This window comes from Cordyceps militaris (assembly GCF_000225605.1).
Source record: "Cordyceps militaris CM01 unplaced genomic scaffold CCM_S00005, whole genome shotgun sequence".
Classification (NCBI taxonomy): Eukaryota; Fungi; Ascomycota; class Sordariomycetes; order Hypocreales; family Cordycipitaceae; genus Cordyceps; species Cordyceps militaris.
In genome coordinates this window covers 82,076-101,547 of record NW_006271973.1, presented here as the reverse complement: position 1 = coordinate 101,547, position 19,472 = coordinate 82,076, and the positions used below count along the sequence as shown (strand labels likewise).

The following is a 19,472-nucleotide window of genomic DNA, read 5'->3' as shown; positions in this document are numbered from 1 at the left end:
AGACGGCAGCACACATTAATAATGTTGGGTTAGAGATTGTCCCTTGCCTGTATATGTTTTGCAGGGACATGAGCATGAAGTTTTTCGTCAGCGCATATTTACTCCATTTGGCCTTTTGGCGTTTTTGTATTGGTCTGGTCGCAGCGGCACTTGTCGCTGCTCATTTTAGCATTGCTGCATGTCCGCCAACATGTTACATAAGATTTCCCCGAATATTAATTGGACTGGTTGCAATGATTACACCTCTGTTGACTGCCTTTTCACCCACTTGGTCTATGCACTGAGCGACGTTGCCGGGGTGCCGTGTTGATGATGAGGACTGACCCCAAACAAAACTTGCAATCACACAGTCACTCTCCTCAAGGGCTGTTTGGCGTACGGTATACAACGGCTGAAATGAAGCAGTTTTGCATGATTTAGAACCAACAGCGACACATGGTAGAAATAGAGGCGCTGCTGCTTGTCATTTGTAGAGCATATATGACGGATGGTGGTAGTACAGATGTCATAATCGCGAAATACCTAAGGATATACCCCGCAGGCGGGTATATTGATCCGCTTCTTACTTGATTTATTGTCGGCCCAAGAACCTGGTCCGCCTTATCTCCGTCTGAAGCGGCAACTAACGAGGCTGCCTGCATCCTCGGTCGCCAGCGGGGGGGGTATAGCACTAATAAACTATAAGTAACCCCATGAATAAATCGAATAGCCGCCCTTACGTTGTCTAGTATCGACCAGGATGTCCCGTCTATCAAGTTCGCGTAGCCCATCGCGAGCCAAATAAATTTGGAGCTTCCGTGCCCATAGTGTACGGCCGGTTGCCCCGTCCTTGTCGCGGGGATCCTTTCCAGGAACATCCCTGTCTCCTCAGATGCTGCATCGTTACATGACGTGGTCTGACACGGACGGAGGGCTTGGTGCATCGTCGACCCTTTCCAGCGACGACCCGACAGTAGTCCATTACTAACTACTTCCGTCTTGCGTTGCATTCCAATTCCCAAGTTGCACCGAAGGACCCCTTGTCTCTAGATTAGCTTGCCCTTGTCCAGGATCAACTGCCACGTATGGTATGCGCCGAGACAGGACGCTTTCCTCCAGCGTCGATCCTCGCAGGGCCCGAAAAGACCAGAAAAAGTAAAGATACCAAAACAATACATAATTCGGGTCGTCTTCAAGGGGTTGTCAGGGTTGTCAGCGACTCAAAAATACAAATCTTGGAAGCACCTCTCAGTCAAGTTACAGGCACGGCATACCCCCTCCAGAGAGGCGCTGCGTTAACTTGTCACGCACAGCAGCTGTTGGTCATTAACAGAGTGTTGATTGAAGGATTTGAGCGCTGAAGGAGACGGCGGTGATGGAGGCAATTGTAACCCTCAATCAACACCTCTTCTAATGACTAATAATAGCTGGAAAGGCGGCAGAAACGGCGCTGCCTATACGAATGAAGCCATATAGTTTGGCCCTGTTGATATCCCTTCCAATACCGCCAGACCGGAATTCTCCTGAGCCCGTAGCCGAGAACAAGGAATCTCCACGTGCGGCCTACCTCACGGGCCTGCTGGGTGTGGTATAGAACCTATTAACAAGCAAAAAAAAAAAAAAAAAATTGCGCCATGGCACTCATTCCCATTTTCCAATTCCCCAGAGTGCCCCATGTTTTGGTTCATTACAATTGGTACTTTTATTCCTTCCCTTTCGTCTATTGAAGTCGTCCATACACCTCCAAAAACTCGAGCGAGGCATTCTTGAAAGAGCGCATAAACCCGACAGGTTCCGCATCGCCCGCTAACGAGTCGTGGTGGTTCATCAGCTTGAGGATGATGTTGGCTGCCTCTTCGCATATCTTGCCCGGCGGGCTCCCGCCGTTGCCCACCACGGTCTGGTCCATCATGTAGGGCGTGAACAAGGCGAGGATGCAAAAGTGGTAATATGTGCTAGGTGTCGCGTGAGCATTTGTCTTTTCTCCTTCTTTTTTCCTTCTTCTTGTTTTCGCTTGTTGCGCCAGTGGTAAGAGTGGCAACTTACTGTACAAAGAGAATCAGGGGCTCGCGGCCCGTGTAGGCCTCGGAGTATTTGAAAAAGCTTTGATACCACTCGAGGCCCTTGATATATGTAGCCGTGGCTTCGGCAAAGGTTCTGTCCTTCTCCAGCACGCAGCAAGTCTTGAAGACTTGCTCTATTAACTGATAGAGCTCTGCTGCAACCAGGTATATGTCGTCTCCGCGCAGCTCGGAATCGCCCGCAACGAATTCGTTGGCTGAAAAGCTCGGGTTAGTTTCGTGATTGCAGTCTACTTAAGAGGACACGTACCGAGTGTTGGTCGTAATAAATGGTCTGTCCAGCTCTGGCTATCGCAAGTGCCTCCCCCAATGGAGTTGGGGTGCTTGGCGGTTGTTTCTTGCGAGTCTATGGGCCCACCCGGTCTATATCTCGATATTTGAACCAACACGCTAATCCATGGTTAGTACTTTGCCCGTTTCTTCGTATCTCACGGCGCTCTCCGATCCTACCGATTCATTGATATCGCGCCGCAGTATGTGCTAGCCGACACCCGCCGCCTGCTCATCGGCGTGCCCGTTGACCCTGCATTTTGTACGCGATATTTCCGCATCGCCTCGGCAAAGTCCATGGCAAAGTTGCGCGTCTCGTCCTTCCAACCGTTGCACGCACAGTACAGCGTCAGCACGCCGAGTGCCTGTATGTCCGGGATCGCCTCGGGAAGCCACTTGCCGCGGTGCAGGGTCTGAATTGCCTCGTTGGCGAGCGTGGCGCTGAAAACGTCCCAGGCCGGCTTTTCCGTCGCGCGGTTAGCGACCTCGTCAATGACGTTGTGCCGGAAGACGACGACGGACAGGGCCAGCAGCGCGTCGACGAGCGCGGGCGTGCAGTACGCGCTGGCGCCCGTCTGTAGATCGCGCTTGAAGCGTTCGCGGTCGATGAGGCAAAAGGCGACGCAGTCCCACTGCAGGATGTTGTCGAGAACGCGCAGGACGCGGGCTTGCGGCCAGTCTATATGGGGCGAGACGTATGGGCGAGGTCGCGGCGAGGATGAGCCGTCGGAGAGATCTTCCGCGTCACTGGTTGAGAAAGCTCGTTGGAATGCTGTTGATTCGATGCTTTGTGTAGGATGCTCGGGGCCTGCTTTGAGGATATCGTTGGGTTAGTCACCACATTGTCGGAGCCTATATGATTTTTGAGACGTGTTTGAACAAGTCATGTAAGAGGTCTCGCACCTTGGGATCCCCCCTCGACATTAGGTTCCTGGCGCAATAACGATGATGTATTCTTGGTAGCCAAGGCGCTTTCCTTGCTTCCTGTCGTCTCGAGCATCCCTCCAAAGACGTTGCGCGTGCCATCGCTCCGTTGCGGCGCATCGGTCGACTTGTTTGGTTTCGGTACCCTTGGCTTTATCGACTTTTGCTTTCCAGATTGTGCATTCGCATCGGTGGAAGGCGGTGCCGGTATGGCGTAAACACATTCGATTTTCGCTTTGCTGCATGCGTAGCAAGGGTTCTGCCCGTCGCACTACAGGGTCGATCCAAGGTTCGGTCCTAGTTAGCAGGGGTTATAAGGAGAAGAAGTACGGGAATTTTGTAAAGGCTCATGATGATGCCATCCATGCGCGGCATACCTTTTTCTTTCTCCGTCGGCAGAACTGGCAGCGATCTGGTGACGGGCGGCGAGGCATGGCTCGGACGGCACTTTATTGTCACTAAGCTGCATCCGCAATGAGCACTGTGGCTTGCTTGCTCAGAGGACTGGAGAGAAAAAAGGGAAAAAAATCACGGAAAGGTGTGAGATGCGGAATAAAGAATCTGGCGGCTTCATTGGTGCCATCTGTTTGTTGTGTACAGGATGCCAAGTCGCTGGCGCATGAAGAGACCGGTGGCGGCGTCCCTTTGTTTTGAAGAATTGGCAGAAACTGCACAACTCTGCTTTCCGCTTCCCCCGTCCATGGCCTGCCTCGTCTGCCAATGCCCAGCTGATGGTGCATTTATTAGCCCGCCCACGGCAAACGGGCAAGAATGCCCGCCGATCCAGAGTGACGGGTCTTGGGGTGGATTGCAGAACATGACGGGCCCAGCCAATCAGGGATCCCGGAGCCTGTCCGGGAGGGACCTGTCCTTTTTAGAGTCTATTCGAGAGTCTAGAGTGGTGTCAAGGCGGGCAGTCATTCGTTCGTTTTGGCATGCTTGCGGGGGGGAAAGGGTCGCGTCCTTGTCTCGGGGGTCCGTTTTCAATGCACGGCCTGGCCTGGCCTTCGAGCCCAGTCCCAATCCCAGTACCAGTACCAGTACGCTTTGAACACGGCCGTGGTCACGTTAGTTGACTACTAAGATAGTGTTGCGACCGTTGTGAGATGACCTTCGGTCGGTCACGGCCGGGCGGAATAGATGGGGACTTGCCCACTAGCTTACTTATTCCATCGTTACCGTTGGATCCTTCTCTTGCGCTATAACGGCTACTACGGAGCGTGCTCCTCTCCTCGCCATTGGCTGGTGCCGTTGGCTTTTCCATCAACTTTCAGACAATGCATCATTTCGTTTTATTTTTTCATTTCTTTTTCCTTCATTCAAAAGCAAAAGCAGACCTCACCGCCTTTACCCGTCAACCCGTCTTCTTTGTCTCGCTACATACGACGTGTGCTTGGTACACATGTCCAAAGAGTTTGAGCTGTTTTTTGGCGCCTGTGACGACGAGTGGCGCTCGCTCAGAGAGCCAGCCAATAACTATCAAACGAGCGTTTCGCCTCCTCCGGGATCAATCGCAGGTGCCGCTAGTTACATAGCTGACAAAAACTTGCTAATAAACTCCTGCTCGCGGGTCCGGTCCAGTCCTCAACGTTGTCCACCCCTGCCGACGGACTACCGAGTCCGCCTCAATTCCTTCCATAATCCGTACAAGAAATTGCAACTCACGCGGTGTCTCAGCCTCGCCCGCTGGTGTCGCAGCATAATGATAGACCTGACCGTACTTGCTCCCTCGGTGAGCCACCGACATCAATACGAATACACGTATGCACTGGACCCTGTGTCTTTCAGTCGTTGCAGTGTATCTCTATGCATGTGGGATACCTCGACGTGGCTCAGATAGTGCTCAGCTGAGGTGATGCCGATCAAGGGCTAAATGCAGCGAGAGATGCCCACCGAACCGAGAGACAAAGTCCGTACTTCCGGGGTCTTGCTTATGCTACCTACTAATGTATCATGCATCCTGGTTGCCTGTGTGGCATTGGGAATTTAAGTTAGCCTGGGCGCGCGCCACAAAGCACCTGCCTCTTCTTGTTTAACGCTCGTCCCAATCCTTCGGGGCGTCGCCCTTGCCAACCCCATGACACAAGCGAACGAGGCTCATTAGTTGACCAGCAGCCATGCTTCTCTAAAGTTCCATTCTCAATCGTGATGGCTTCCGCATCATGTCATGGCCTCTGATGAAAGATTTGGGGCTCAGTTGAAGTACGCTTAGGAGCATTGGTCACCATGATGCTGAGAAGATCCGCGTCCTCTTAGTATTACCCGATCTGGTACCAAGCAATATACAACTTGTATCCACCGCTGGAAAGCTCAATGAGTTTGCTTGCCAGTTTGCACCTGTCTCGCGAGAGTTGACGGGGCCAGAGAAAGTCTAGACCCAGAACGCGGGGGGTAATAATATAATAAATGGGCTGAGACGAAGTGCAGACGACCACAAGTACGGTAGAAATCAGTGCTCCAAGAGGGACTTGTAGAAGGGACACCTGAAAATTTCAGCGCTTCTACAAGCTCTAGATTCCTAGCATCTATAAACAATGTGCTCGCGGAATAACGGACACATACTCGCTCACTTGAGCGTATACTGAATGTAGACGTATTGGGTATCAATCGCTGTCATCTGCCTTGCAGTTCTTTATTGACCTTTCAATGATGGTTGGCACGAGGAATCATCCAGGTCGAGAAACATTCAACAACTCTATTTCCACGCTCATCACTTCACGAGCCAATTCGCTACATACCTCGGTATGTAGTTCCGTGACTTCCACAGGAGCCGGGACAGGGCCTCTGTACAGTAAACACTTTGCAGGCTTCGACCTCGGTAGTGGGCATCATCATCACGGGTGGCGCCAGGGGACCATTTCGGGTGTTGCAATCGCAGAGATCCCTGCCGAAGTTTACTGGCCAACGTAGGAAGGCGGTGTCCGACATGAACATGAAAAGGAAGCAAGCTCCGATCCTTACAGCCAGAGTACAGATTCGTGTTTTGATTCTCAGGGATTCTGAATTGATGAGTTGGTGGAAGTAAAGGGCCGCCGTGTGTCTCAGAGAGTGTGGAGGTCAGCTGTGTGCACCACTCCAAGTATTGCCAAGCAACTCGCCATCGAGGAGATTGCCGATAAGCACGGCCAACTCAACGGTGTGGCGGCGGGCGCCGCCTTTCCGCAGACGACGGTGGTCATCAACTATTTTGTACGACGTCCAGGGAGCCCTGGCCTCGCGACCAAACTACTAGTTGTTTATTTAGTGTAACACGTCCATGACCGCTCAGTCGGGCCGCCAAGGGCCAAGAACGAGGGCACACAAACGACGCGGGGCAGAATCGTCTGATTGCAAGACATGTCCGGCATGATTGCCGACAAGGGCCCTGCTTGTCGCCCCGTGTAACAACTTGGCTGGGCTGGCACAACAGGCAGCTGGCCTGCAGCCTGATCATAATGGAGCCCGATCAACGAGGGGCACCAGTATTCGGGTCCAACTGTCTCAGCCCGGGGGGCAATATCGAGAACGCCGATGGTGGTGGGCGAGGACCCTGAAGAGCAAGTGGATCGCCGGGGACGTGACGGACCGGGGACGTGAGTTGTTGCTGATGACGGTGTAGAAGTGCCAGCGGCCTCCTGACGGGAAAGAAACACGAGCTGGTTTATCATCCAGGTGAGGTTGTTCGGGTAGTTGAATGGGAATTCACCTGGCTGTGGAAGGGGACCATTCGACAATGAACACCGGCGGTGACATGAACACGAACACGGTAGAATTGCGTCTTCATCTGCACATATCAATAAGAAACAATTACGCAGCATGTATACATGAATGGCTCAGTTTATAGTATTTTCAATCATTTTTTTATGCCACATGAAGGCTTCACTAGGTACAGTCGAGAAGGGCCATCTTGATGGGCTGGACGGGGACTTTGCTCCGCCACCAAGGCACGCAGTTGGCAATTTGTTTGATTCGTTACTTTTTCCTCGTCTTCCTTCCACCTTTGCCAAATAATCAGACAATCCCAACGAGGATGGTGATTCTGCATTTCCAACTTTCCAATTATAGTAGTCCATCATTATGACGTACACGAGATATCCCGTTGGGCGTCTCTGTGTATTTACACCAACCCCGAAATACGGATGTTGTACAAATTACATGAACATTTCTTATTTCCTTGTCTCGTCTCGAGACTGTGACGGGTTCTTGGTTTGATTGGTAGGCACTGAGGACTTGGCAACTGCGTCTGGCCGCGCGATAAACATGGCATACACGCCGGCGACTGCGACACCGGCGACGGCGGCTATTTGCCACCCCGGCCTACACATCTTGTCAGCGGCGTTTCCAGGAGGAAGGACAGGTGCGAGTCATACAGTTTTGGCGCGGTGCTCGATTCGGCTGGCTTTGGCCCTCCTGGCTCTGAAGATATCCTTCGCACCAAGGCACTCTGGACCGCGCGGGACCGTGTTGCAGTAGTAGTCAAGCGTTGTGCGTAAAACATGATGGCCGATAGTTTTGGGGTTAATACAAGTCAATCAACTTTATGCTGGATTGTGCCTTATATATCGCAATGCAAGGACGCCGTCTGTCATCAGAGTTGTGACGCCGGGTTTGCCTCATCGTGACGTTGAGTTGTGTGTGCTAGCCTCCATTAGCGATAAGCTAATGAGCTATCCCACAATAATGACAGATTTACCATCGACTTTGACAAGTGTTTGATACTGGCTGATGACCAGTGAATTTATCAGTCTAAATCTGATCGTATTATCTCGATCGAACCGTAGATGAGCAGTCGATATTTGCTATTCGTATTCGTATCATTAGAGAAGTAAATAAACTGCTATGGTAATATACCATCATTTTATTTTTATTTATTTTATTTATTCTTATTTATTCTTATTTATTCTTATTTAACCTGTTTATCTTTTATCCCATTTTATTACATGTCCCTTTGCCTGTGTGACCATTCTTTTGTCACCCGCATGCATATCTACGGAGTATTTAATCCTTCTGCAGTCTATTACTCGACAGTCTCATTTGCCTTTTTTTCTCTGACCCTTGCAGTGCTGACGAAAAGGCGTACTGGTATGCCGATCTGCACTTTGTCAAGCGAAAAGAGCCATTTCCGGCACACAGACGAGCGACACCCGAATTTCCCTTGCGCGCGCGCTGGCAAGCCACAATACGCCATGGCGTAACCGGCATATCCAGCGGAAGTTACTAGTTAGTCGTCCACTGTTGCGCAAGACATGCATGACTCGGCTGCGGGCGCTGGTGGCCAGGGAAGAAAAAAAACAGCTGATTTTCTAGGCCGACCGTTGGGGCGGGGGAAAGCGGCCTACCGCAGTACGGTGTGGCGATGGATGACTGACCCCGGGCTTGCTCAGATGAGCACCTTGACCAAGGCATCCCCCAGACCCCTCTCGGCGAGCCAGGCCTCGAGGGCCCTCATGTCGTTCCTGTTGGCCCTCTCGCCGCGGCGCTCCAGCGTGCCCGTGATCTCATGCATGCCGGCAAAGGCCCGGGCCTCGAGGCCCGGCTGCCGGTACCGCTCGCTGACCTTTTTGTGGTGCGCGGGGATGTCGCCCCAGCTCTCCGTCTTGATGAAGCGCATGTAGTCGTCGACGGCCCGCGCGCCGCCCTCGACGCACAGCAGGCCCGGCTTGCCCGCCAGCAGGAAGCCCGTGAGCCCGTACGACGGCGCGTGCTGCACCAGGTCGTCGCGCTTCGACCGCGTGCTGATGGACGGGAAGTAGAACCACACGCGCGTCAGGGCCTCTTCTGTCGTTGCCGGGGCCGCCGCCGAGGCGGCGCTGGCTTTTTCTTCGTGTATCTGCGTTTGTGAAAGGTGCGAGGACACGGCTGCTGTCACGTTTTCAATGGAAGCAAAGAGGTCGTCGTCGACAGGCAGCTCGGCCATGAGGTTGCTCGCCTCTGCTTTGCTCATCCACGACGGCTGCTGGAGCCGTATTCGCGCGGGCGGTGCATCTTCTGTGGTGTCTTCGTCTTGCGGATGCCGCAACGGGATGGTGATGCTGAGCTGCGCCGTCCTACGGGAAGCTTGGTTGTCTTGTGGCGGAATGTCCAACTCCAAAACCAAGTCAATGTCGCCTAGGCTAGACGGGACATCTGACATGGAATCCTCAGCCAAAGCCTCACGCAAGCACTTCAGGGCGGGTGTCGAGGAGTCGGCCACAACCACACTGCCTTCTATAGGGTACATGGCCATGAGGAGGTCAATCTGCCCCAGCTGGGCCTCGAGCAGCGCCCGCGGCAAAATAGCGCCGCTGGCAGCACGGCCTTGCATGGTGCAACGGAGGACAAGACAATGCAAGCAAGCAAGCAGACAAGATGAGTGCTGGCTAGATGCACAACTGGTGAATGGATGATGAAGGATAAAGTTTATGTCGCGCCCGTTGGTGCCCCATATTTGGCGTCGCGCGAAAATCAACTAAGTAGCAGGAACAATAAGATCGGCACCAAGAACAATATGCTCTTTCATCGACACCCCATCGCAATGATGTGAAGCCATCGTTACACTTGGTTTCAGCACGGCATGCTGATCGCAACGCATAGGGCTTGGAGGCGCCGTACTATACGTTGATAGAATGGGGGCAACACGATTGAATCCACCGTGAGGCTGAGGACCACGTTCTAGATGCGCGTTTCCTTGACCGATTGCAGTCAGGCCGCTGTCCCAACTGGGCCTGGCCGTCTGAAGAATAATTAGAACAAACGCCTTAGTTCATTATAGCGTGTGCTGGTTTGCTCTTGATGACGATGGATCACAAGGACTTATAAACTCGATGGAACCTGCAGTGTCTTAAATATATACATAGCCAGCACGACAATCCATCAAATCTAAGAAACAACTAACTAACACACCCTTCAACATGGCGACCGAATCCACCATTGACACCTCGTCCACGTACACCGTCGACTACACCACCGAAGACGTCGTCAATGCCTGGCAGACGAAGCGCCTCCGCATGATCCGGATCGAGCCGGGCGACCCCGCCGTGCGACAAGCGCTCGCGGGGCTGCAGCAGGACCCGGTAGTGACGGCGCTGGCCTCGAACGCGGTGCTGCAGCCGGTCGGCAGCGCCGATCTGGACGGGGCCATTGCCGTCATCTCGCAAGCGCTGCTCGGCGTGGCCATTGCGCTGCTGCCCGCCGCCGATGCCTCCCCGGAGCTGCCGCCCGTCATCATCGGCAACATGACGCTCGGCTGGGGCGGGCTGGCGCCGCGCACCGCGCACCACCGCACCGCCGGCATGGGCATCACGCTGGCCCGCGCCTGGCAGGGCCAGGGCTACGGCGCCGAGGCCATCGACTGGATGCTCGACTGGGCCTTTGCCCACGCCGGCCTGCACAGCGTCTCGCTCAGCGCCGCCGACTTCAACCAGCGCGCCGTCCGCGTCTACCAGAAGCTCGGCTTCCGCGTCGAGGGCCGCTACAAGGAGAGGATCTACTTTAACCGCGCCTGGCACGACGAGATTGCCTTTGGCATCACCGAGCACGAATGGGCGGCGTTGCGGGGGAAGAAGTAAAACGAGGGGGGGCAGGCTGAGGGGAAAAAAAAACATGCTTCGATTGTTGCGCAGTTCTCGTAGCACGCCCATGTGGCGGCTGCCAAGGGGGAGGCGGCTGCTGGGGATTCTCTTTCTTGTCTTGAATTGTTTAGATGAAACGAAATGCAAGTCTTCTCATATTTACCTGCGTCCAATGGCGTAGAGTATCGTAAATGACAGCGCCCCGTACGACGTGAGAAGAGACATGGGCTCAGATGGGGGGGGGTGTGACACCGGCAGGAGGGCAATGGCGTGCTGCGCAGCCACTGTACGAAAGCAGACAATTTTGGGAGGCTAACAGTCTCTGTACCATGGTTACTCTATCTCGTATGAAGTAAAACATGTCTGGCACAATTAAGCCGTGAGGCGATGCTTTCCGAGGGACCGAGTTGCGGGCTGTGGAGGGTGCGACCCTGCCGTGAGGCGTTGCATTAGATTAAATATAGAAAAACGTGCGCAAGTACGATACAGTATGAAGCCAAAATGCCACCCAATATCACGCAATCCCTCACAATAAGACCCTCAAAAAGGGTATGCTTTGGCGAGATGGCCTAACATTTTACGCCTTCTTGGTGTGGATGGGAATCGTCGCCGTCGCCGCTCCTCGTCGAGGCATGCCACTCGTCTCCTGCTGCTGCGGCGGCCTGTTTTCGGCGGCACTCGCCTCGGCCTCCCACTGAAAGACGTCTTCGTACGACGGCGGCGAGCCAGACGCGCGCGCCGCGTTGCCGTACTGCTGGCTGCGACGTCGCAGGGTGATGGTGACAATGGTGCATTCGACGACGGCTTCAGTGCTCTCCGATGCAGAGGACGCGCGGGTTCGGTTTCGCGCTCGCTGCCTCTCGTTCCTGGGTCTGTGTTAGGCATCTCGACAGGCTTTGGAAGTAAACGATACCTGCGAAGCGCGGGGGACCCAACATACATGGCTTCGCATTGCAGGCAGTGATCCAGAGGCTGCGACTCGGCAATTGGCTTCTTGCAGCCTGGGCAGGTGTAGAGAGGCATGATTTTTCAAAAGGGTTGCTCAGATTTGGGGCTTTTGCTGAAATAAAGAGGGAAAGGGCGGCAAATTGGGGTGAAGAGTAGAGAGAAGCGCGTGGGAGAGAGGCAAATACTGGAACGAAATGAGGTGAAGCCCGAGTCTTTTATACCAGAGAGCTGCTTCGACCCCTTGTCCAAGATCAGCAAATCACGACAGGAAAAAACGAAACATTGGCGCGCCAAGTCTCTGATGCGGTAGCACAAAATTGAACCGAGCAACATGACAACTAACGTCTCTCTGCCTTTCGAGGGGGGGTCGCGCGTGCAAGGCAGCCGCCCGCCCTCCCCCGACAGCAGCCGGGCGTATCATGGTACCGAGAAACATGTACAAGGATCTTGCAAATCAATACAGAAAGGAGAGAACCTGGACTATGGTCATCTTACTAGTAACAAGGGCGGAACCAATGTCTCTCGGATAAGCAACCCACCCGCTCGGAGCCGCGCCACGGAGCAGAATCTGGCTGCAGGCCACGCGAGCTCTTGTCCATGCACGGTTTGCTGCTGCGCTGCTAGTAGGGGAGAAACTGGATCGAGTCCGAGAGCGATTTAGCAGGGCCCGCAGCGCGGCCACCCCTCATCACGTCGCCGTCGTGTGCTGCATGATGGCTCCGAAGCCAGTTGTAGTCGGGCTTCACGAAGGCGTGTCGCATGGCCAAAGGAACACGAGACAAAAGGTTCGACACACACGCCTTGGGGGTCTCTCTGCCGAGAAAACCAGCTTGCCTTGATTCCAAGCGACATCATAGGACCGGCCGGGGGGGCAGTGGCCTCCTGTACAGCAAGAACTGGCCGAGGATCGAGCCAACCCATGGGTGACAACTGGGGGTCGCAATCGTCGAGGTAACCTGCCATCGTACATGGAGGGTCGTGTTGTACAATCGTTAGGCTGTCTTGTCTCTGCCCCTGCGGCCGCAAGACATTCTCGCGTTGTGTACTTGCGCTTGTATTGAACTGGCAAGGCATCGGAGAGGGAAGCTGCTCTTCGCTCTTCGTGCCCAACACACCCTGCTCGGCTGGGCGGCAACCGTTCTTGAGACACGGGGTATTTTCGTCAGCCAGTTTAATTTCTTGTCACCCGTCTTGATTGGAGAAGCGGAAGCGAGACCGCCCGGCGACCGGGTATAATGTCGTTGCAGCAAATGGCCCTTGCAGCCTCACACCCCCCCTTGTCTCTTCTTCCACTTTCTCGGCTCTCGCTGCCACCATCGATCAGCAAAAGGCCCAGTTTCCGGCTCAGCACTAACTCATAGTTAGCCAGAATATGGGTCGGGCCTTGCAGGGCCGGTTCAACGGGCAGCCGACACCAAAGTGTCAACTTTATTCCTTGGCCCCCCTTCCTGCGCCCGCAACAAGTCTGTGGAGACCAAACTATGTCGAAACCGCTGCAACGCTGTTGTTTCTTCCTTTGACGAACCAACCATCTGATAAATCCCAAGGTGGAGTGACCATGGTTCTTCGCCTTGGCCTGGTCGGGCCTTTTTTCGATGTATTTGCGGATTGATTTCCCTGTAGCGCTAGCCAGCCAGCCAACCAACCTTGAGAACAAAAAGGGACAAGAGAATATCCCGCTGTTGGATCAAGATGCAGGATTCCTCCCACCCACGCTGATGATCGAGACGGTGGCTTGTGCGTGGCTCGTTGTTGTATTCGCATGTGATCGTGTACAGCTTTGACACCTTGCCATCCGAGTTCACAAGTCTGCTCCCACAACATCACCACTGCCCAGCCTCCGCACACCACAGCTCCTTCTAATTTTAGAACCGCCGCTGCAGGGCCGAGAGACACCATTCGATAGTCAACACAGTACGGAGTAGAGTGTGGTCGTGTCGAGACAACCCTACCACTTTGCTTGGACGGCGTGACCGATGCAGGTCGGGGCGTCGCACCACAAGCCTCAACTACACAAGGCGCCGACAATCCGCCCCTAGATGACAGGTCGGACGATGCGGCTGTCGTTGCTTGCATCGTCTGAGCTCCGCCCGCCGGTGATGATCTTTTGTGATCCGGTGGCTGATTTCTCCCACACGCCAAAACCCCTCCTTGCCATTGCAGCCTTCTCCCCGTGCAGCTCCTCATGAAACTTTACAAAGCCACACATGATGGGACTCACTCCCTTTGTGCATACCACCCACTGCATGCACATGTCTGCATGGCTGATCCTGCCGCACCTGGCTCCTGGGTTCAAGAGGCCCCGGCCAGTGCTCCCCTGCTCTCTCCCGATTGGCGTGGCGGCGTGTGTGCCAGGGACTACGAGCTGCCGCTTGCGGTTTCTCCCACTGCAGAAGGAAAAACAAAATGATACTTTGACCGAATCAGGGATGCAAAGCGAGGGGGAAAAGCCACCGTCTCTCGTTACACTGACTGTGATGGCGGTCTCTTTCGGAGTAGTGTCGAGGAAAGCCAAGCCATGTACACCGAAGCACTCCAACCAAAAATGGTGACTAGCTTTCAAGTAAAGTTTAGGTCATCGTCTCGGGTAACACAAAACAAACCAACGTTGCGGAAGCACCGTTAGCATGCATCCTCTGGTCTTCTACTTGCGGGCGTCGGCAGCGCCCTCCTTGAGCTGCAACGTAGCGACTTGCCGCCGGTGACGCGTGTAAATGACACATGCACTTGAAAGAAGCTAAAATAGCCGAGAAGCTAGGGTTGAAAGGGCCGGCGAGAGCGCGCCCAGGTCCGCGCGCAACGTGGAAACCGGGGATCTCTTGGCCGCAGCTCCGGGCCCACGCTCATCACGAGGCTGGAGAAGGCTGCTCCGACGTGCTGGAGCCTCGTCTTGAGACATGTTGCATGGGCTGATGACGATGAGGCCTGCAATGTAAACCATCCTCAAGTCTTCCCCCGTTGTCTAAGTGAGCGAGTGAGTGTGAGTGTATGTGTCCGTGTGAGTCACTGGCTTGCAAGAGGTGAATACCAAGTCTGTTGATTAGTAGCACGCCGGCCGGATCTATTGCCACCAGTTCCAAGCTAAGAAACGTGCAGTCATCTGGCCACTCTCCCAAAATGAGAGGAAGCCCGCGGAGAAATACAATCGAGAATACGGAAACAGAAGACAACAAAAACAAAAGAAAACAAAAGGAGTGGGCAAGTCTTCTTGAAAACAAAAACTCCGCTTTTCATGCTGTACATGTCCTCCCAGTAAATTGCAACAAGACAAAGCTTTTTGCCGGAAATGCTCTTCCCTTTGGTATTGTTCTATTCCCCACTGCAAGTTCCGTTATGCAGCTTATCGACAAGTCATGTCGAGACCCTGGACGAAAAAGAAAACGCTGGGCCGACCTGTTTTTCTGCGATTCATCCATCCCGCCTCCAGCATCGTACAACTGTTGATTACAAGATAGGCGTAGAAATTCTCCATCCAGGAGTAGGAAAATGAAATTTTCAAAGAAAAAAGAAGAAATGTGGGTGTTGGTATTTTAAAAATGTGTAAGTGATGCCTGGTCGTGGAATGAGTGAGTCTTGACGAAGAAACGATCGACAGATAGATACGGCGTCGTAGGAGATAAAATAGGAGGCCGTCGTCCATGATGTCCGTAGAGGTGTTGATGATGAGGGAAAATTTATGCGTAGAATGATTCGACAAAGTAGATGAGACCAAAGGCAAGAAACGCGACAGCGCCGCCAACAGTCACAACCTTCATGCTGACACGGCCAGCAATAGCCCGCCCTCCAATAACCGCGACACCTGTGCAGATTCCATGGCCAACAGTAGCGCCCAAGGTTACCCACCAGTAATCCTGACCAGCGGCCATGGCAATGGTGGCAATCTGGCTTCGGTCACCCCACTCGCCGAGGAACGTCATGACGAAGGTCTGTACCCAGATAGGGCTGATGAGGAGACTGCACAAATTGCTGGCGCCGAATAGCAAGCCGGCCAGGGGGCCAGCCTTTCTCGACGGATGGCGAGAGGGCGACTGGGACGGAGAACGCGGGGGAGAACCGAGGCGGCTCTTGGATCGCGAACCACGACCGTTGAGGCCCATCTCCAGAGCATCCGCGGACATGGCACCGTGACGGTCGCGTCCATATTCCTTTTCCTTGGCAGCGAGCTCTTGCTCGACCTCGTGCATTTCCGCACCAACACCTTCATTGGGGTCCATCTTCATGCCCTCGCGTAGCAACTTGGCGCCAAATACCAGGAAAAGTCCAGCAGCGAGCAGGCTAGTAATACGTTTCGGGATCAGAGCAGGCACGGCGTGTCCGAGGATGGCGGAGAGGAATGTCATGACAAGGAGGGCACCGAAGGCGGCAGAGAAGACGACCAGTCTGTCGTGCTTCATGGCCATCAAGGCCGCGACGAGAAAGGTCTTGTCGCCAACTTCAGAGACGAGAATCATGGTGAGGGAGAGGATAAAGGAGTGGAAGGGCTGAATGATGCCCTCGTCACCGTCGGCCAGAGTCGTTTTCGAAGATGATTTTGTCGTTGTGGGGTTGTGAATTTCGAGATGGTCCTTGTCGACGGATTGCGGTACGGGAGGTTGTTCACGGGTCTTTTCGCCCAGATCGTCGGGTTTCTGTTGCATGTTAGCATGGGAGCAGAGCATGGGGGGTGAGGGACGCTTACGTCGAATCCGGCGTAGCCGCCGTTATCACCGTCCTTGATGGCTTCCTTGTCTAATGGCTTAGTCTTGGATTTTTCCTTTCCCTCGTTCATCTTTGCTTCTTCGCTGTGTGGTAGAGGGAGCTTCTCCTTGGGAGACTCTGGCTGGGTGACGAGCTTTTCACCCGTCTTGCCTTCTTTTGCCTTGCGGGCCTTGTCCTTTTCGGAAACACCACCCTGAGTACCAGTAGTGCCCTCCTTGGCCTTTTCGCGGTTCTTGTCAAACATGATGCCGTCGTTGGACTCAGGAATCTTCTTGCCGTCGACAATGGTCGGATCCTGAGGTCTGCCTTTGATCTTCTCTACGGCGGCGGCTGATGACTTGCTGTCTGCGCTTCCTTTGGCGGGTTTGCCGTCCGTCTCGACAAAAGGGCCTTGATGCGGCTTGCCGTCGCGACCGTCGACAGGGGCATCCTTGGTGGGCAGGCCGGTGCGGCCCTTGGGGGCTGTGACATCGTCATTGGTAGCAATGGCAGCAGTATCGTCAATAGTGGCACCGTCTTTCACAGCGCCGATGAGTGCAGGCAAGATGAGGAGTAGAATGGGCGAGCTGGAAGTAAATCGCATCGCGTCGAATCTTGGCCGCCAACAGCGGGCTCGCAGTTAATTGTCGTACGTAGGGTCGAGATGATGGCGGCTATCGCAGACTGTCGATCGCGTCGTTGGCCCTTGTGCAGCCAAGTTCCCCAGATTTGAAGAAAGGGGGTGGGGGTAAGGCGCGGTTCGTGGAATGTAATGGTTTCGAGCTCCGTGTTGCGTTAATGAGTACTCAGTGGTGGATTCGACGAAGACGCGATAATGAGATCGAGGGAAAACACGGAAGGAATCGAATCGCTAGAAAATGAAGAGAGGGAGAAAATGGGATGAGTCGAACGAGCCGTAGATGGAACGTGGCGATACCAAGGGAGGGATGAGGCAGGCAAAAGAAAGCTCGCGTGGGAGAAACGAATCGATGATGGGGGTTTTTTCTGGTGGCGTGTCGGCTTGCCGGGGTTTGGCAGGCCGCAGCAGGTTAGGCTGGAGTGGGGAGGCGATCGAGGCCTGCTAGTTGAAAGGCTAAAAGGGGGTTTCGGGGGGGGGTTAGGCCAGCTTCAGGGCAGCTTCAGGGGTTGAATGGGAATGTACCTGAACATTCAAAAATCCAAAAAGAGTGGTGGAAAATATTAAGAACGTATACGAATTAGTTCGGCGTGGATGGAGAGAAAAGAAGAGGAGGACATGGATTGGGTAGGTATATAATTTGTACTACCTACCTACCTGGACGGAAGGTTAGAATTATAGAGCAATATTCCAAAAATACAGCGAATATTACAGGGGATAGTGAAAATGTACAGGGACTCCCCGTGGCAGTTTGCACTGCCGCATCCCCTCCTTAAGAGTCTCACCAACCCTCTCCTGGTACTGTGGCGCAATGAACCCCTTTTGCTCCAACAACGGGAAACACATGTTTGTGAAACACGGCACTGAGATATTGAACAAATTGTTTATCTGGTTATTCTGCCATTCCTTTTTGCTCCTCGAGTCCGATGCGCGTCACTCCTTTACCACGCACCAAGCCAACGCCACACCGGCAATGTATGGGCCGCGTCATGCCATCAAGCGCACATATCCAAGCCAAGAATCCCCCCCTGTCTGCGATTTTATCCCCCGCGAGCTGCCCATCAGGTAGTAATTACTGACTAGGTACATAGGTGGTCGACCGAGAGCGTCCGTCTCGGTGGGTGCCGGCCCGCCGCTCCGCTTGTCACACCCGCTCACGGAGTCACGGCGGCTCACCGTCGTGGTAGTTATGGACACGACGCTATATATATCCCAGGATACGACAATTGATATTGCGCAGACCAGGAAATGATCTGAGAGGTGGGTTCTGCATCGACTGCTTGGCGGGCCATGTCAAAGGGAACGTGAGATACCTCCTGCCCCTTCCGGCCATCCCTTGCAGCAATCGTGATACGCGAGAGAAGGAGGACAACGAGGGCATGGAGTATTCGAACAAAATTACTCCGTACATGGTCATCTGGAGCCACGTTGTGTTGCACTCCAAGGGTGCGGACAATCTCTATATGGGAGTCTCGTCCCTTCAATGATCAGCCTCACCACATCATGGACAAGGGCGATACTTGTCACCGCATAGTGGCCCGCTACAAAAACTGATTATGCGCCGTTTCTCAAGTATAACCCGAGCGTCAGGGGCGACTGCTTGGTTCTGCGGGCTCAATACACTTATTGTGTTGGCAACTTGACGATCGTCCTTGATGTGCCATGTCGCGGTGATTTGTGTCTAAAACACTCGGACAACAAAACCAACTGGGAGACCACCTGCAGACTGCACAAATAATTGTCCTGGGTCAACGCGAGACTGTCTGCAAAGCAAGACATGGCACCCGATGCAAACATACAAATTATGGGACCTGTCGCGGCAGTATCATGTCTGATTGAATGATACATATCCAGAGGTGAGATCCTGGTACAGATTGCAAGCTTTGGGCAACGAAGTATTATGTATAACTAGGTACCTAGATATATCTAGGTAGGTTCATAAGGAACTGTTGTGATTTAAGTGGAGATCACAGTGCACACAATTAGCTAGAGACCCACTTATAGCAGGAAGCTAGAAAGGGATAGTAGTATATAGATAAAGGAGTTAGGTTTAGAGAAACTAATCTTAATTACTAATAGAATTAGGTAATAAAAAGATATATTAAAGAAGTATAATTAGGCTAATTAGCTAGGCTAGAAAATAAGTATAAAAAAGAAAGAATTTCCTTTTTTAATTAAAAAAGAATAAAATAAAAATAGTTATAAATTCTAATATATATTATTTTTTAACTTTATTATATAAAATTACTTTTAATTATAACTAATTATTTAATATTTATATTAACCTATTTATATAATTTATAAAAGTTATAAGCTTAAAAGGTAAATAATAAAAGATACTTTTTATTATTTAAAACTTTTATTTTATTTATAAACTTATTTAAAATATATAAAAATATTCTTAATCTTTTTTTTTCTTTTTTTTAA

At 52.9% G+C, this 19,472-nt stretch overlaps 7 protein-coding genes across 7 annotated transcripts; 3 read left to right on the top strand and 4 right to left on the bottom strand.

Annotated features, from left to right (window-relative positions):
- Positions 1-1,699: 1,699 nt before the first annotated feature.
- On the bottom strand, positions 1,700-5,001 carry CCM_06432 (uncharacterized protein; the record flags this gene model as incomplete). Its single annotated transcript, XM_006671573.1, has 12 exons — positions 1,700-1,934; positions 2,026-2,257; positions 2,311-2,450; positions 2,511-3,138; positions 3,234-3,493; positions 3,632-3,717; positions 3,787-3,982; positions 4,011-4,135; positions 4,247-4,330; positions 4,366-4,521; positions 4,639-4,730; positions 4,920-5,001. The coding sequence occupies 12 exons, from the start codon at positions 4,999-5,001 to the stop codon at positions 1,700-1,702; spliced, it is 2,316 nt and encodes a 771-aa protein (XP_006671636.1).
- A 902-nt stretch (positions 5,002-5,903) lies between these two features.
- Positions 5,904-6,970, top strand: CCM_06431 (uncharacterized protein; the record flags this gene model as incomplete). Its single annotated transcript, XM_006671572.1, has 5 exons — positions 5,904-5,996; positions 6,061-6,222; positions 6,267-6,499; positions 6,615-6,826; positions 6,906-6,970. The coding sequence occupies 5 exons, from the start codon at positions 5,904-5,906 to the stop codon at positions 6,968-6,970; spliced, it is 765 nt and encodes a 254-aa protein (XP_006671635.1).
- A 429-nt stretch (positions 6,971-7,399) lies between these two features.
- Positions 7,400-7,731, bottom strand: CCM_06430 (uncharacterized protein; the record flags this gene model as incomplete). The annotated part of the gene is made up of 2 exons (XM_006671571.1): positions 7,400-7,550; positions 7,604-7,731. The coding sequence occupies 2 exons, from the start codon at positions 7,729-7,731 to the stop codon at positions 7,400-7,402; spliced, it is 279 nt and encodes a 92-aa protein (XP_006671634.1).
- Positions 7,732-8,613: 882 nt separating this feature from the next.
- CCM_06429 (DUF1115 domain protein) lies at positions 8,614-9,537 on the bottom strand (the record flags this gene model as incomplete). Its single annotated transcript, XM_006671570.1, has 1 exon — positions 8,614-9,537. One exon carries the CDS (start codon positions 9,535-9,537, stop codon positions 8,614-8,616), a length of 924 nt encoding a protein of 307 aa, XP_006671633.1.
- Positions 9,538-10,123: 586 nt separating this feature from the next.
- On the top strand, positions 10,124-10,780 carry CCM_06428 (GNAT family acetyltransferase, putative; the record flags this gene model as incomplete). The annotated part of the gene is made up of 1 exon (XM_006671569.1): positions 10,124-10,780. One exon carries the CDS (start codon positions 10,124-10,126, stop codon positions 10,778-10,780), a length of 657 nt encoding a protein of 218 aa, XP_006671632.1.
- Positions 10,781-13,991: 3,211 nt separating this feature from the next.
- Positions 13,992-14,943, top strand: CCM_06427 (uncharacterized protein; the record flags this gene model as incomplete). Its single annotated transcript, XM_006671568.1, has 5 exons — positions 13,992-14,077; positions 14,159-14,294; positions 14,358-14,441; positions 14,499-14,711; positions 14,806-14,943. 5 exons carry the CDS (start codon positions 13,992-13,994, stop codon positions 14,941-14,943), a joined length of 657 nt encoding a protein of 218 aa, XP_006671631.1.
- Positions 14,944-15,405: 462 nt separating this feature from the next.
- On the bottom strand, positions 15,406-17,012 carry CCM_06426 (UPF0016 domain protein, putative; the record flags this gene model as incomplete). The annotated part of the gene is made up of 2 exons (XM_006671567.1): positions 15,406-16,359; positions 16,410-17,012. The coding sequence occupies 2 exons, from the start codon at positions 17,010-17,012 to the stop codon at positions 15,406-15,408; spliced, it is 1,557 nt and encodes a 518-aa protein (XP_006671630.1).
- Between the last annotated feature and the right edge of the window lie 2,460 nt (positions 17,013-19,472).